This window comes from Triplophysa dalaica, chromosome 11 (assembly GCF_015846415.1).
Source record: "Triplophysa dalaica isolate WHDGS20190420 chromosome 11, ASM1584641v1, whole genome shotgun sequence".
NCBI lineage: Eukaryota > Metazoa > Chordata > Actinopteri > Cypriniformes > Nemacheilidae > Triplophysa > Triplophysa dalaica.
Window position 1 is genome coordinate 5541161 of NC_079552.1, and position 14996 is coordinate 5556156.

Below are 14996 nucleotides of genomic sequence, written 5' to 3' on the forward strand. Positions count from 1 at the left end.
ATATGTGACCACCCAGTTTTGCCAGGATCAGACATAATAGCATTCAATTCTGCAGCACATTGATGATAAAATTAGATGTTCACATATGTTGGATCTGTACTTTGTGCATATAAAAGAGCAAATGGGCTGCTGCTTGTTTTAAATGAAGAAAACGTTTCAGTGTCACACATTGGTCTCCTCCCCTGATGAAGGCCAGACATATATGAAATTCAATACCTTTCTATATAAAAGATGACATTTTGAATAGGTCAGTAAAGTAAAGGCATTTGAATACATCCCACAACTTTGTTTATTGGAAATAAACATTAAAATACAGAAAGCGATATAAAAACTAGATCAGTGGTTCTCAAACTTTTTTATTGTGAGGCCCCTTTGCAAATACAGACTTAAAGTCTTATACTTGCAATTTTAATTAAAACAAATTCAGTTAACGAATCGAGGAACATCAGTTATTTAGGTTGGTAGTCTTATTTTTCTGACGTTTGATTGCATTAAAATTATGATAAATTCCCCTAACCTTGGATGCATAGGTACCAAGCTTTTTGAGAGTATTCAAGCCTTTTCCAGGGTCAGTTTAAATGGGTCTGGGTTTGTTGATATTCCCTGTTTAACATTTACATTTACATTTAGTCACTTGGCAGACGGTTTTTACAGGGAAAATCCCCCTGGAGCAACATGGAGTAATGTGTCTTGCTCAAGGACACACTGGTGGTGGATGCTGGGATCGAACCAGCAACCTTTGATTTACCAGTTCAGTGGTTTAACCCACTAGACCACCATCTCCTCATCATGAACAACGGACAACGGTTTAACGGACAAGAGAAGTGTGTGTTTATGTGCGTGTGTGAGTGCATGTAGGAAAGATAGAGAGGGCAGATGCTACATGCATGACCATTAATGACATTTAGAGAAGAACAATTTTAGCACCCTACAGGAGGCTGGACACCCTTCTGATACACCCGTTAGATCTAAAAGAGAATCTCTTCGTCCCCTGTTGTATTACTCACACATACTGTACATATGGGCTCATGTGTCATAGTCACAAGACATAAGCCTCTGCCATGTACAGTACTTACAAGTCTGAAAAACAAAGAAACTGATACAGAATACATATTAATTTTTCAAGAACAAAATAGCAATGCTGATTTTTGACAGGAGCCCCTGGTGTAGATAAACAAATACTGTTGAAACACAAGTCTGGCAGGTTTACATTACCCAGCATGCATTGTGCACATTTACGGAGGAGTTTTCTACCACACACATTATTGCATATCGCATTATTTATTTATGAATGCTTTAAAATACAATAAGCGTGTGAGTTTGTAGTCTTCAATCAAAAGTCAGAAATTTCTAGTTTATTCTCGTCAAATTCTTCATATACCAAACAACTGTTAATATCAACTATTAAGTCCCCCGAGATATGAAAAAGCAACTCTGAACAAGGAAGTTTTCTTCTTGGATATAACTACTAAATATATGTTGTGTTTTTCAGGTTATGACAGATGACTGCAGGTGTGCTGTCTGAAATTTAATGACATTTTGCTCTATGCAGACAAAACAAAGGACAAAAATTAAAACAAGCAAGATATGTAGGTAAATCTCTCTCTCTTTCTCCCTCACACACATACACATATAGTGAATGTTGGTTTCTCCTGGGTTTTAGACAGAAGTGATGCATTCAGTGGTGCTGGTGAGACAGACCCCGCAGTCACACCGGATGGCCACTGGATAGGTGTAGGACGGGTCCACCTGGACCGAGCAGTTCGGCAGCTGTACCGTCACTAATCGGGTCTCATTATAGGTGCACACACGCTGATATGACTCGATGAAGGGCGGGTCTAGAATGGGCTTCTGGAGTTATGACAGATGAGAAAAGGGTGATTGGCCAATGTCTTGTATCACAACTTACAGTTTTTTTTCTGTGGCTGTACTTTTAAACTTGTTAAGTTAAATGTTTGATAATAAATTAATAAAAATCTTTCTATTATTCGGTTTTCTATTTGTTTTTCTCTATCCCTCCCCCTGTCTCTACTCTTTCTCTCTCCGTTTTTCTGTTTCCTTTTCATTTATTCATTCATAATTTATAGAGCGTGAGAAAATAGTTAAGTGGCTAATATAACATTCTTACTTCCCAGGTCTCGCAGCGCCCCCAGCAGGCATCAGTGGTGATGTGCATCCCGCCGCAGCCTGGTTTACGGGCCAGAAATGTGAATTCTCGCACGGCACAGCCAACGAAACGCTTCAGGTTGAGCACAGAGGCTTCAATATCACCCCCAAAACACAGCCAAACAGCCAGAGTCACACAGCACAGCTTTACATGAGAAAATCTGCCACACACACATTTACAAAGTCATTTCTGTTATTTCTTCAGTTTTAAAAGGTCAGCATGTGCTCTTGATAAAAAATCTATGCGATTCATGAACATCATTAAACAGTTTTTAATAATATTATTAATAAGTTTAGAGTTTTCAGAATCAGACAATAATACCTTTAATAATACATGTTTCATACCTTTGTGCTTCAGAGAAAGGAGCCATTGTAGTTCTCAGATCTCAGTAGTGCCACTTTTTCCTAAATAAAAAACAGTAAAAAATTATTAATACAAAAAATCCTTAGATTTGTCTTCCAGGTTGGTCTTTTGTTTGAGTGGGTTCGACTTATGCAAAGATAACTGAATGAAACATGCAGTTAAGCGTGATCTGACTTTAGTTCTTACCTCTGCTGACTCAAATCTGCCATTTATTAGAAACGGCCCTGCAAACCCCACCTACAACAGCGGGGGGCTGTCTGTGTTGTGCCAGCTTCATTTGACAATGATAACAAGATGTCACAGGAGACTGATGACAAACATGGAAGGAGCCGGAGTGTCCATGTGTTAAGTTCAGAGATTGATCCAGACCCTCAGGCATGTCTTACCTCTTAGGAGGAAAGAAGCTCTTTTTGTTCAAAGTCATCCACACGGAAATGAGTGGGAAGCACCTTCGTTCTCTAATCCATGGATTCATTTATTCACCCATGAGGATCTATCTACCTCGCAGGTTACTTTACTGTAAGTATAGAAGAGGAGGTGTTGGGACAAGTTTAATGAGGCTTTAGGCTCCAAACTGTCCAAATGGTGGCAAAATTAAGATGTAATTTATAATAATTGAAAGCGTGATGGGTGCAATAATTTTGCCAGCTTTATAGTTAATTACACATTTTAAAGACAGCTCGGTTATACCTGAGATATTTCAGTAATTTTACTATCCTTATGAACAATAATCTTCATTGTTTGAAAGATTACATAGACCTGCCTGTGATATGTGTTATAATTACCTGTAGTATAGCCAAAAGGAACAGCAAAGACAGAACCAATATTATGAACATAAAAATGAGAAAGTAGTGGGTGAATGTTTATTTGCAGACAGTCCTTCCCATAATAAAAGTCTCTTTATTTTCATGAAAAAATAATACATTCAGTTTGGCTATAAACTACAGTTTTTCCCTGATCTGTGGGACATTGGATGCTATGACACATTATTTACTTTGATATCTGAAATAATCATTTTACAAAATGTTACTGATTTATGTATCGAGAACCCTTAAAGCCATCCATTTCTATTGTAGTTTAAATGTACAATATTCCTCCAGTGATGGATATTTTTGGGAGGCTAAACTTCTATAACATCCAATAGTCCACAAATCCGCCACTTATGTCCACTGATGTCATGCAGTCCCTAGGTATTTTACTTTAATTCAGCATTTATTTAAAAAAATAAATGCATAATGTAATTATTTATATGTATTTTCTTGGGATGAAAAAGCACTACCTCAGTCACCCTAATTCACAAACATCTTTTTCTTGAACACCCTTTTCTAAATCTACAGGGCACGGTATGGCTTTAATTGAAGTCAATTAAGTGAGTTGTTTTGATTCTTGTAAATGGTTTTTATTAGGCCCATTATAACATTCTTTAACAATGACAAAAACATTAGTATTGAAATGTGTTTTTAGGCATAGCCTACTACAATATGACAGTATATTTTTGTGTACTTTAGGCCTATAACCAACCCATGTGTAAAGTTGTTACTGCTATTAACTATTAAGTATTCGTGAAATTTTAATGCATTGGGTTGTTGTGTCACATTCAACATTACCGTGTGTGATTTTAATTCGTGTAAATCACTTCTGCAGCACTTATTACCCTCAACCATTATTAAATGTTCTCCATGAAAATGTATTCTTCAAAACTCCCCTTTTCCTCTTTGCACTACCAAATAGCTTCTGTACGATTTTGTCACTTACTCTTGAAACATTCTCATATGAATCCATTAGGAATAGGCCTATATTTAGTTTTTTAATGAATATAAATGTAATAATCTCTCAAGCTGCTAAGGTCAATACAGCTGCATGTGTAACAATTATGCAAGAGTTAAAGTGTTTAAAGTTGTTTATAATAGATTATCACGCACATACTAAATTGACCCCTGTTTATATGTACTTGCAAATTGTATAACACTGGCATTAATGAATATTGCTACATCTTGTTATGAAGTGTGTATTGATAATTGTGTAGTATGTTTATCATTTTAGTTTCACTGCTGAACTGCTGCAGGTTTCTGAGTGGACGTTATAATTAGAGACACCGAGGGGCGCGTCCGGTTACACGCGCACTCCGTCGTACGGATGATTCTCGCTTCGAGCGCAGCTAAACGGGAATATATACGCGTCACACATCGTTACACGCAGTGGTACGAGTTCCATAACGACTTATATTTGTTGTTATTGTTATTGACGATGGAGAACAGTCAACACTGAATGCGTAACCGTACGTTTGAAGAGAGGTTCTTACTTTCCCCAAACATGTAAGTATAGAACTTTGAAGTTCATCTGAACATACCCACCTTGACAGTCAGTTTTAAGGTCATTGAATAACATATAACTCACCATTAATCATAACCACATCATATTTAATTTGGTTAATTCTTGTTTTTGGTTGTTATTGTTTCTTCTATGTTTGCCCTCGCAACTTTATAACATTTCTTGTCCTCTAATTCAAAACACCAGTAATTTGACATTTTTATATAAAACCATTATAACAGGTTAGGTTTGAAATATAATATAATATTACTAACAAGTCTAATATATACATACATGCCACTAGGTCATGGCATGCGTGTGTTTAATAGCTGAAATGTAAGCTTCTTATATTGAACGGTATTTGCAACAGGGTATTTGTAACTATTTTGGGCCGGTGGAGCGCGCAACACCCCTTTCGCGCTCATGGCATTCCGTGTGTCAAAGGTCACGCGGGTTATTATGTACTGGGTGTCCGTGAGCCTCTCATAAAGATTCAGTTTTGTAATTTTACAGCTCACACACGAGGACACAATTTGTTGTAATGTTTGTTATTTTTTTTATGTGGTCATCTTAATCAGATTGATTGATTTGCATTCTCATAAACCCTAAATCAAAGCGTATTCTGTTTATCATTAAAAGATGTTGCTTTCTCAGAATTGTTCTCTAAATTTAGTTGTCAGTTCTTTGTTCTTCTAAGCTCAGGCATAAAGTAAAATAGGATAGATTTGTCACTGTGTTGTGAAGGTGCTTGTCCTGTGGGACTGTCCTTCTCTGTATTGTGCAAAGTGTTATGGTGGTCAGTTCCAATGAGATTTATAGATCTTTTGGAAATGTATGTTGTTAATTGTTTCTCTGTTTTCAATCAATATTCATCACCTTTTTGTAATTGGAAGTCTAGCTCAAGATAGTACACATTCTTCCCTTTCTATAGAGTGACTTATCCCAGCAAAAGACACTCACACATTGAATATTGTTTTATCATGATTGGTTTATTTACGTGACTGTGCTTTTTTTATAATCATACACCCACAGTATATCATATCCCTTCACATATTTGTTGTTCTTTACTGCCATAAAATATATATATACAGTAGTAGTTTTGAGCCCCTTGATGGCACTGTTGTTCATTTATTGCTTTGATCCCGGGGATTTAAGATGATGTGCTCTTGGTTTAAATGAGTGTTTATGTACATTTTTTATGACCTCTTCACTTTACCAGCATTTTAGATCCTGTAGCGATGTGAATATGAATAGTGTTTAGGTTTGGTCTGAATAACCTGCTCTGTTGGCTTGGTTTGTACATGTCTGTCATGCTTAAATGGAAAAGTTTTAGAAAGGTCTTCTGTGTTCAGTGCCTCCACAGTCCCAAGGTTTTGCATCACCTGAGATCATAAAAAAATTACTAGTTTAATTAAATTAATTGTTTTCATTGAATTAGATTTGCTAAAGCATATCGCCAGGCTTATAAATGAGCCAATATTCAATTGATTATATGAGTCATTTACTAAAATGAATGAGGGTTGCAGGATGTACCTGTGATCATGTTTGTATAAGACATTATAACCTGTAAATATGTAACTGTAAAACTGCAACATCATCATATTTCCCCTCACAGATGCTGCAATGCTTCAGCTCACGTTCAGCTGACGTGTCTCTGTGGGAACCATGACATCAGAGAGGACATCTGGGGACTCGTCCCGTGAATCTGGCTCACGTCCACTGGACATCGATGATGTCCACATACTTCTGCAAGGTCAGACTAAAGCTCTGATTGAGCATAATGAAAAATATCTTTCTTTCGCGTTTGGTTTGGTTTGGTCATGATCTGTTTTAAATCTGTCATTACGTTTCTATTTAAATGTGATTTTTATTGGAATTGGAATGGCACTATGAAATTCATTCATTCATTGGACTTAATTTGACCTTTGTCCTTCTTGAAAGAGCAAATTCAAGTCATTTACGAGGCATCCAAAACAGTAAAGCTTTAAAGCATATTTTACCCCTCTTTTCTGTCTCAGATTCTGCTTGCCCAAAGATGTAATTATTGTATTGATATGGTTTTTTTTAAGGTAGCTATACATTTGTGGTTTTAGACTCAATTACAGTATATCAAGACAGAACTAAGCACTCTTAAATCAAATCAACAAATGACAATTTAACGCCTAAATGATAGTTTGCCACTTCCATTAAAGTTTGAATAACATTTAATACAATGGTACAAATATTTCTTAAAGGACAGGCATGAAAAATGGTTTTGGATTAACCTGTTAAACATGTCAGAGCTGTATTAATTTACATTTTATTGCAACTTCCTGGTTCTGCAACAGAATATTTATTTTGCTTTGGTGTAACTCTATGTGTCAACATCAGATGTGCGCTGTAACTGCTGTCATGTCAAATATTTATTTTGAATATCAACAAGTCTAGCATTTACTTCAATGAACGCATGAATTAAGAATACGGGACAGTCTTAAATAGATGGATTTGTTCTATGTATTGAATATTCACCACTGTCATACATAAACTTGCAGTTTTGACAAAAACAAAAGAATCATAGTTTAATATCACACATGTAACAATTACCGGAGCTACAGTACAATTTCTGATATAAGTTTAGCTATTGTACAGAAACCTTATAGCCCAAAGAAAAATATAAAAAATATCAGTTTTAGTGACATGGTTATGACAAAAATGATATGCGAAATGGTAGGATAATGTCATTAATCTCAAGATAAAGTGTTAAAATTCCAAGTATTCTCCTGATCATTTTAAAATGAAAACAAATTCTAAAGCTGATGTCAATATTGCTGAAAATGCAAATAATGTTTTTACATATGCATCATGTAGGGCTCAGCAGTTTTGCAATAAGAAACGCATTATTCACCACCTGTGTGGACATGCTGTGTGTGTGTGTGTGTTGGTGTGTGGGCATAGGTAAAGGGTGGAGCTTGTCTAAAACCTGCTGTACTGGCACTTGTTTTTGAATATCCTAGGTAAAGAAAACCAGGAACATTGTGCTGTGATCAGTATGTACAATTCAGCACTGTACATGTATTTTACACGAAAATGGTTTTGAAAAAGAATATAAAAGGGATTTAAATCAGAATTTGTTTCACTTTTGCACTTTATAACTTGGTTCAACTGCAAGATGAGGACAGTTGATAAAACATTGCTACCATTGCAATTTTCTACATGCTAATGCAGGGAATTCTGGACTAGTTAATCTGATTACTTCAGCATGGGTGAGTTTATCGTAACTTCTCTTATTTAAATTCCTCAAAATAATAGTTTCTATTTATTACTCTGTTCAAAATGCACTCTGGAAATTAAAGAGCATTGAGCATAATTCGGATTGGGACTCAATACTTTTTATGCATCACCAATATTGAGGGCTGCTTAATGACACATAATGTTTTTTAAAAGCCACCAAAAAGAAGTTACCTAACAGTGTGGGGGCTGAACGCCCATCTGAAAGGTCTCGAAAGGAGACACACAATTCACAAGGTGAGGTGCACATACATATGATAAAAATCTATTGCACATATTGGACAACATTGGCTGGCTGGTTATAAATAGTTTTTATCAACATGAAACATCACTTGACTTTAAAAAAAAACATTTTATTTAGTGGTGGTAGCACTGTATATTTAAGTTCAAAGGTTTAACTTCACAGGGTCATTTCATTACAATATGTGGATGAATGTCCCTGAATGCATTTTTTTAAAAACTGTCACCCGTGTTACGAGTCTTCACTTTTGTTTCGCTCTGTCATTTTATGATTGTTTCTCCTCCTTCTGTTGTTTATTCAGAGGAGTTGTCTCTAACGATTTAAAACTGCACCTCTCAAAAGATATTACACCGTACAAGATGTGCAACTTTGTTGAATGGAAACATTCCAGTCTGTTCTGTCATTATGTTTCTGCAGAGTTCATTTAAATAGGTCAGCAGAGAATGGGAGGGTTCGGCAAGAAGCTTTTGTTGTTTTGAATTCTTTGTCAGCGAGGTGGTTTACACACCTTGACTAATAATTCAGGCTATTGTGTTTTTTCATTCTCAGCACATGTATCGGTGTGTGTGTGTTTGTTTTGATTTTGTGTTGTGAGGAAACCTATAATTTTTTTGCTCAATTCAAGTCTGTCAAAGATACAAAATAAGATAAATAGGCCTACATGAAATTTGATTCCAGTTTTTAATATTAATGTTTGTCAAATAATATAAAAAATATAAAGATATTTTTACTATTTTTTTAAGTAATGAGTCATTATTTTGGACTTCTTATTGGGGTCTAATGGGTAATCTTAGAAGTCCCAAACTTGATCTACATCCTGTTTTCAGTGAAATCTAGGAATATGCATTCTCATGGTGGGCTCTCACATCGATATAATTTATACTGTGAATTAATTAAAATATGAATCTTAGTACTTTTGCTCCTAAGTATGTGCAATCCCTGGGATCAAACCCATGACCTTGGCGTTGGTAGAATCATGCTCTTACCACTGAGATACAGGAAAGCATTTTTACAGATAGTCTCTTCCTTCTATTTGTGGGTCAGTGGCTCAACAGCAACACTTCTGAGACATTATCCTGATATAACTGAGCTCAGAGTCTTATTCATAGTGAGTGTGGCCATGTTTAGCAGCTAATAAGGGGGAAAGTTCATTTAGAGTCACTGCAGGCTTGTGACGAGAGTCCGGTAAAAGATCAGGTATGTTCCATGGGTTTGCAGCAATAGTAGTGATCACACACTTTTCTTGTTTGATTAAGAACAGAAAGTTTTTAACTTGAAAATCAGGTCTGAACGCAGGAGTAAGATATTATGGAATGAGGCAAGACTCTTTTGAAGCTTTTGTGCTCGTCGTATTTTGAGAGGTTTTAGGAAGAGGATAAAAGAAGATTGTTGGAAAATATGGATCTTCACACAGCTGATGACCTCAATGACTTTGTGCAACTTTATGATGGTAAACGTAAATTGTGCTGCATTTTACAAACATTTAGCAAACAACATGTACGAGATGTAAAACATGTAGCCTACCACATTTGTGTGTACAAAGTTATATAATGTGTATATGAATGAATGAATTTGCTCTTAAATCATATTTATTTATTTTAATAGAATTTCACATACCTGTATAATGTCATTCCATTACATTCATTTCATTTGGGGGAGTGTGTAATTCCAATATCACAGATCTTAAATATTCAAGATGGAGAAACCAAGCCAGTTTGTCATAACACCCTCCAAAAATGTGGAAAATGACTGCACCTGTTTCCTGCACATTCATGTATACCATCTAATTTTACATCATGTGAATTGAAAAACAGCCCATAGCGATTTAATGCTGGAAATCTTGTATGTAATTGTATCAGGTGTATGTTTACTCCATGTATGGAGGTTGGGTTTATGATGTTCTCCTGTGTGTTTGGCCCTCAGTGGAACAGGAACAGATTCAGAAGAGAACATTCACCAACTGGATAAATGCCCAGCTGTCCAAGGTGAGGGTTAAAGTTCAAGAGCTCTAAAACCATAAGCTATGCGCTGTACTGTATGTGACCGCTTTAATAATATGTAGCTGAAAATAAAGTTTGCATTTAATAAAAAACAAGTGAGTTTTCGTCGTGAGAAACTGAATCACAGATAAATGAGATACACATAGGTTTGCTTTAGTCATTCCTAAAGGTTCACCAATAGCTTTGAGGGGTGTGCAAGGGGTAAATATAATTTTCTCAAACACGGCCTGGGACAGAAAGACAGACAGCAACAGTTGCCGCCAAACAGGCGCACACACACATACTCGTGAACACTCATATTCACACATATACCCCGGACCACTGCTACTTACATTACAAATTATTTTATTATATCTGTTAAAGGAAAAAAAATATAAAAAATACTATATTAAAGTAATTGAAATCTATTCAGAATCAATTTTGAGCATAATGGGAATTAATAAGCATCATGTAATATAAAAAAAACTTCATTTGCAAGTATACTGTACTTTCTATAGATTTTGCGCTGTACCGTGACTAAACTTGGGTCTCTACTACTGTATATTGTGTACATTTATCTTGTGCTGATTGTTCTTCATATGTGATCATGCACTCTTGTTCTCAGAGGAGGCCTCCGGTCACAGTGCTTGATCTTTTTAATGACCTCAGAGATGGATCCAGATTATTGGACCTGCTGGAGGTGATGAGTGATCAGAGAATGGTGAGTGTTAACTTACTCATTGGTGGTTTAACATCATGGTGGCAGTTGCTGTATGTGTCCATTTTTTATATATTTATTATTCTGAAACTAAAAGTTCTGATCATTGGACTAATTAATTATACATCAACTGTGTATGTAAAATATCTGTATCCTCGCTTTGCTTCAGAATCGGGAGAAAGGAAGGGGTACGTTTCAGCATAGAACAAACATTGAGAAAGCGTTGGAATTTCTCAAAAGGAAATCGGTAAGAGGCCACAGCACTGGGTTCACTGGAAAGGACTATTCTGTCTAGTTAAAAGAATGACACCGTGAGTTAATACAAACCTCCACGGTTTAACTACTGTCTATTTTGTAGATAAAACTGGTCAACATCAATGTCTCAGACATCATGGATGGAAAGCCTTCCATCATTCTGGGTCTGGTGTGGACCATTATCATGCACTTTCATGTAAGTCAACCTCCGATCCCCAAAAACGTAATAAAAGAAAAGGTATATTATAAAATTGTTTGATGTTTATTTTTCTGGTTGCTCTCCTATCTTGTTTAGATTGAGGAGCTGGCAAGCACATTGTCCTTCAGTTCTCGCCAGCCTTCTCTGGAGTCGTTGGCAAGTCTGGACTCTCGTTCGACCAGCAGCAGTGCCCGCAGCAGTCCAGTGCCACCCCATGGTTCACCCCTGCATGCCCGTTTTCGTGTATCTGCCAAAAAAGCCTTGCTGCTGTGGGTGAGAGAGCAGTGCCACAGGTGAGGAACATAAATCAACAATATAGAATGTATTAATGTAAATAGAGGCATTTCGTACTAGACAATCAGAACTGTCAACGAGTAACCTTTTCCCCAAATTAAATCATTTGCCAGTTCTACAATGTTATAAATCATTCTGTTTCTCTCAGGGCTGGTTGTACTCTGAATGTGAAGGATTTTAAGGGAAGCTGGAGGAGCGGAGTGGTGTTTTTGGCGATACTCTCTGCTCTTAGGCCCAACTCAGTGAACCTGACTAGAGCCCGAACCAGAACCAACAGACAAAACCTGGAAGAGGCTTTTCTCATCGCTGAAAGAGAACTTCACATACCAAGGCTATTAGATCCAGCCGGTGAGTGGCAATAAACAGTGCTTTGGGGCTTTTTGTACCTATATATGAGATATAATTATGGAACAGTTATGTTTTTGTGTTGCAGATGTTGATGTTAGGGACCCAGATGAGAAATCAATCATGACTTACGTTGCTCAGTTTCTGCAGTACTCAAAAGACACTCCTTCTTCTGATGAGGAAATGGTGAGTCGTTCATTCTGAACACAAATCTAGGCTTATCCATAACTTCATTTGTTCTTAAATACAATCACTTTATCCTTACTCTGAACTTTGTAGAAGCATTTCGGTCTGTTTAGATTTTAATAAACAAACCAATATTTCCATTGTTGTGCCCCATTTGTAAATCGCTTTGGATAAAAGCGTCTGTTAAATGATGAAATGTTAATGTAATGCAATGGTCGTGCCATTCAATGATTTATTTATATCTGGCCTTACCGGTTTCATTTTAATGCTCTTTGCATGCTCACTTATTTTTCACTTCTCTTGTCTTCTGAGTTTTTCTTTCACTTTTTCCGCTTTGGTGGTGGTTTAGTGTCACAGTCCTCAGCAGCGACTCTCTCCTGTCAATCTACCGTCTGACTTTACTCCATCCATAGGTGCATCACCAATAAGACAGGTATCTACTTTGCTCTCTGGCTGCTTTTCTCATTCAAATAAACTCATTTCTGTACTAGGACATTCTCGTTCTGAATGATAATTTGGTGTGGTATTGGGTGTGTCAATGTGGGTGAAAGTGATCTTCCATCAATCATTCATATATATTCAGATTTTCCAAAGTTCAAGAATGCTAGGGATCTCAACATAAACACAAGATCTCCATCTATCTGCCTATTTATTACCTGACTCTGAAGCTGCTATTTTAAAATGAACTACGATAATAAAAATTTTGGTCAGTATAATAATATTTCATATCCTGATCTGTACTTAAAAATAGGGAATATTGAAGGATGAGAGGCTAACATAATGAAGTCATAGACTAAGTTTCATAAGTCATCTCACATTTTTGACTTGTTTTCTAAATAGGTCCACCTGCTAATGCCCTGTCCAATCAAATCAGCTCCTATCCCATCAACTGAGACAACTTATGCAGCTGTCCCTGGGGTAAAATCATCAGCCCCCATCAGCCCATAAGACACCCCCTCTTTGCATGTGCAAATGTGGTGATGTCGATACCCTAACCTTTTAATTATGAAAATGATCCCAGAAATTGCAGAGCTAATCCATTAAAACCAGACGTTATTGAGATAATCCATGAAAATAAAGTGATTATCCTTTGAACGCAGGTGTTGTTTCTGTAGTCTTATTAGATCTAACGTGTGACTCGTGGTGTTTGGGAGGAGCTTTTTAATTACACAAATGCTGTAAATGTTTAATAACGTACTCTAGTGGACATAATGCAGCATTACTAGCAAAACTAAACAACCGGGTCATTTATTGTTTATTATGAATCATGTAAAATGACTTCTGTGCAGCTTTGAATTTAATTCACATTAATCAATTACATCAGCTTCTGATTATTGTGTTGTTGTCCATTGAATACGTTTACAGCAATGACAGCACAAACCATCAAATACAAGCTGATTTCTTTGTGCTTCTTTTTTTCTTTAACCTGTCTAGACATCAGCCAATCAGAAGGCTCAGGAAGTCACGTGCTGGCTGGTTCAAGCCTATGAGGAGCTAATAGAAGGATGGGACTCCACTGAGGGGGAGAGCTATGCTGAGAGATACCATGTAAGTTCTGAATGTCAATAAAAGGCATGTGTTGGAGACAATTTGGGAATACCCTAATTTAAAAAGTTGCTTTTCCTACCTTGAATTGTTACAGGAAATTTAAAGTCACAGTAATTGCGATTATGCTATTAGATATGCCACCTATCATATTTGCACTGGTTTACTCTGTGCCAATGTTTGTGTTAATGTTCATTTTGTTTTGTTTAAGGTCTTCCATACCTTCATTGTGTCCTTTAATGAGCAGCGCCGGCCCGTGATGCCGTTACTTACAGCGATGAAGAGAACACCTCAGCTCAGCGCAGAGCAGAAAGCACTAAGACGAGCCTGGGACACCCTTGCAGAGAAGGTTAGCAGCCATTAATGCTTTAATTCTCTATGATTTCTGAACACAGTATGTTATTTGACACATTTTTGTGCTGTTGAATGCTGCCTTATTTTTAAGTCACCTTGGATAAAACCATCTGTGAAAGGGACAGTTTACCCAAAAATAAAAATCCTGTCATCATTTATATACCAGTTGGCCAACAGTTCTTGGCCACCATTGCCTAACATAGTAGGAAAAATGACAACGGTAGTCAAAAGTGCCCCAGGATTGTTTGCTTTCCTATGTTCTTCCAAATATCTTTCTCTGGTTAATCAGAACACAGAAATGTATGCCGATTCGGAATAACTTGAGGGTGAGTAAATGAATACAGAATTTTCATTTGGTTGAACTGTTCCTTCAAATGATTAGATGTAAGTGAGTACATAGTATATGTGAGTGGAAGAACTGCTGTTTTGTTTATAAAGGTACATAGAGGTTTATATGCATTAAAATATAGTGCTCTGGTGTGTACTGTATGTGCTCTGTATAGTTGCGTGAGTATAAAACAGAGCTGGACCTGAGTCTCCCATCTCCACTGGATTCTGTGGGCCGCTGGCTGTTACGTATTGAAGAGGTTTTATCTGCTGAAGAGGACGACTCACTGGATCATGCCCAAGCTGCGGAAGAGGCACGCGAGAAACTCGAACTGCTAAAGGTCTGTAATAATTACTTTATGAAAGCTATTATCAGTATTAATATCTGCTTTCGGTAACTTTACAGATAATTTAATACATTTTATTTGGTGAGATTACCTTACTTG

The 14996-nt window shown here is 36.7% G+C and overlaps 2 protein-coding genes across 8 annotated transcripts in view; one reads left to right on the forward strand and one right to left on the reverse strand.

Moving 5' to 3' along the window:
* Positions 1–1659: 1659 nt before the first annotated feature.
* gphb5 (glycoprotein hormone subunit beta 5) lies at positions 1660–2537 on the reverse strand. Its single transcript, XM_056761176.1, has 3 exons — positions 2512–2537; positions 2129–2327; positions 1660–1851 (listed from the first exon to the last, which is right to left on the reverse strand). The coding sequence occupies exons 1-3, from the start codon at positions 2535–2537 to the stop codon at positions 1660–1662; spliced, it is 417 nt and encodes a 138-aa protein (XP_056617154.1).
* Positions 2538–7853: 5316 nt separating this feature from the next.
* The window catches only part of syne2b (spectrin repeat containing, nuclear envelope 2b), a 92871-nt gene continuing 85728 nt past the window's right edge, over positions 7854–14996 (forward strand). For 6 of the 7 annotated variants that reach the window (XM_056760174.1, XM_056760175.1, XM_056760176.1 and 3 more), the window contains exons 1-12: positions 7854–8082; positions 8264–8344; positions 10272–10333; positions 10953–11048; positions 11215–11292; positions 11404–11496; positions 11596–11792; positions 11942–12141; positions 12227–12324; positions 13759–13872; positions 14081–14218; positions 14727–14891. In XM_056760174.1, coding sequence (XP_056616152.1) covers positions 8079–8082; positions 8264–8344; positions 10272–10333; positions 10953–11048; positions 11215–11292; positions 11404–11496; positions 11596–11792; positions 11942–12141; positions 12227–12324; positions 13759–13872; positions 14081–14218; positions 14727–14891 — 1326 coding nt within the window. In that variant the 5' untranslated portion in view covers positions 7854–8078. The remainder of the gene's footprint in view (positions 8083–8263; positions 8345–10271; positions 10334–10952; positions 11049–11214; positions 11293–11403; positions 11497–11595; positions 11793–11941; positions 12142–12226; positions 12325–13758; positions 13873–14080; positions 14219–14726; positions 14892–14996) is intronic. The other variant, XM_056760177.1, reaches the window with a different exon arrangement.

Bases quoted from the DNA above. Each gene is read 5' to 3' on its own strand.
- gphb5 (XM_056761176.1), bottom strand. From the start codon at position 2,537: ATGGCTCCTTTCTCTGAAGCACAAAG. The intron at 2,328-2,511 runs GTATGAAACATG...TGTGTGTGGCAG, and splicing joins CCTTTCTCTGAAGCACAAAG to ATTTTCTCATGTAAAGCTGT. The intron at 1,852-2,128 runs GTAAGAATGTTA...TCATAACTCCAG, and splicing joins GGCGCTGCGAGACCTGGGAA to AAGCCCATTCTAGACCCGCC.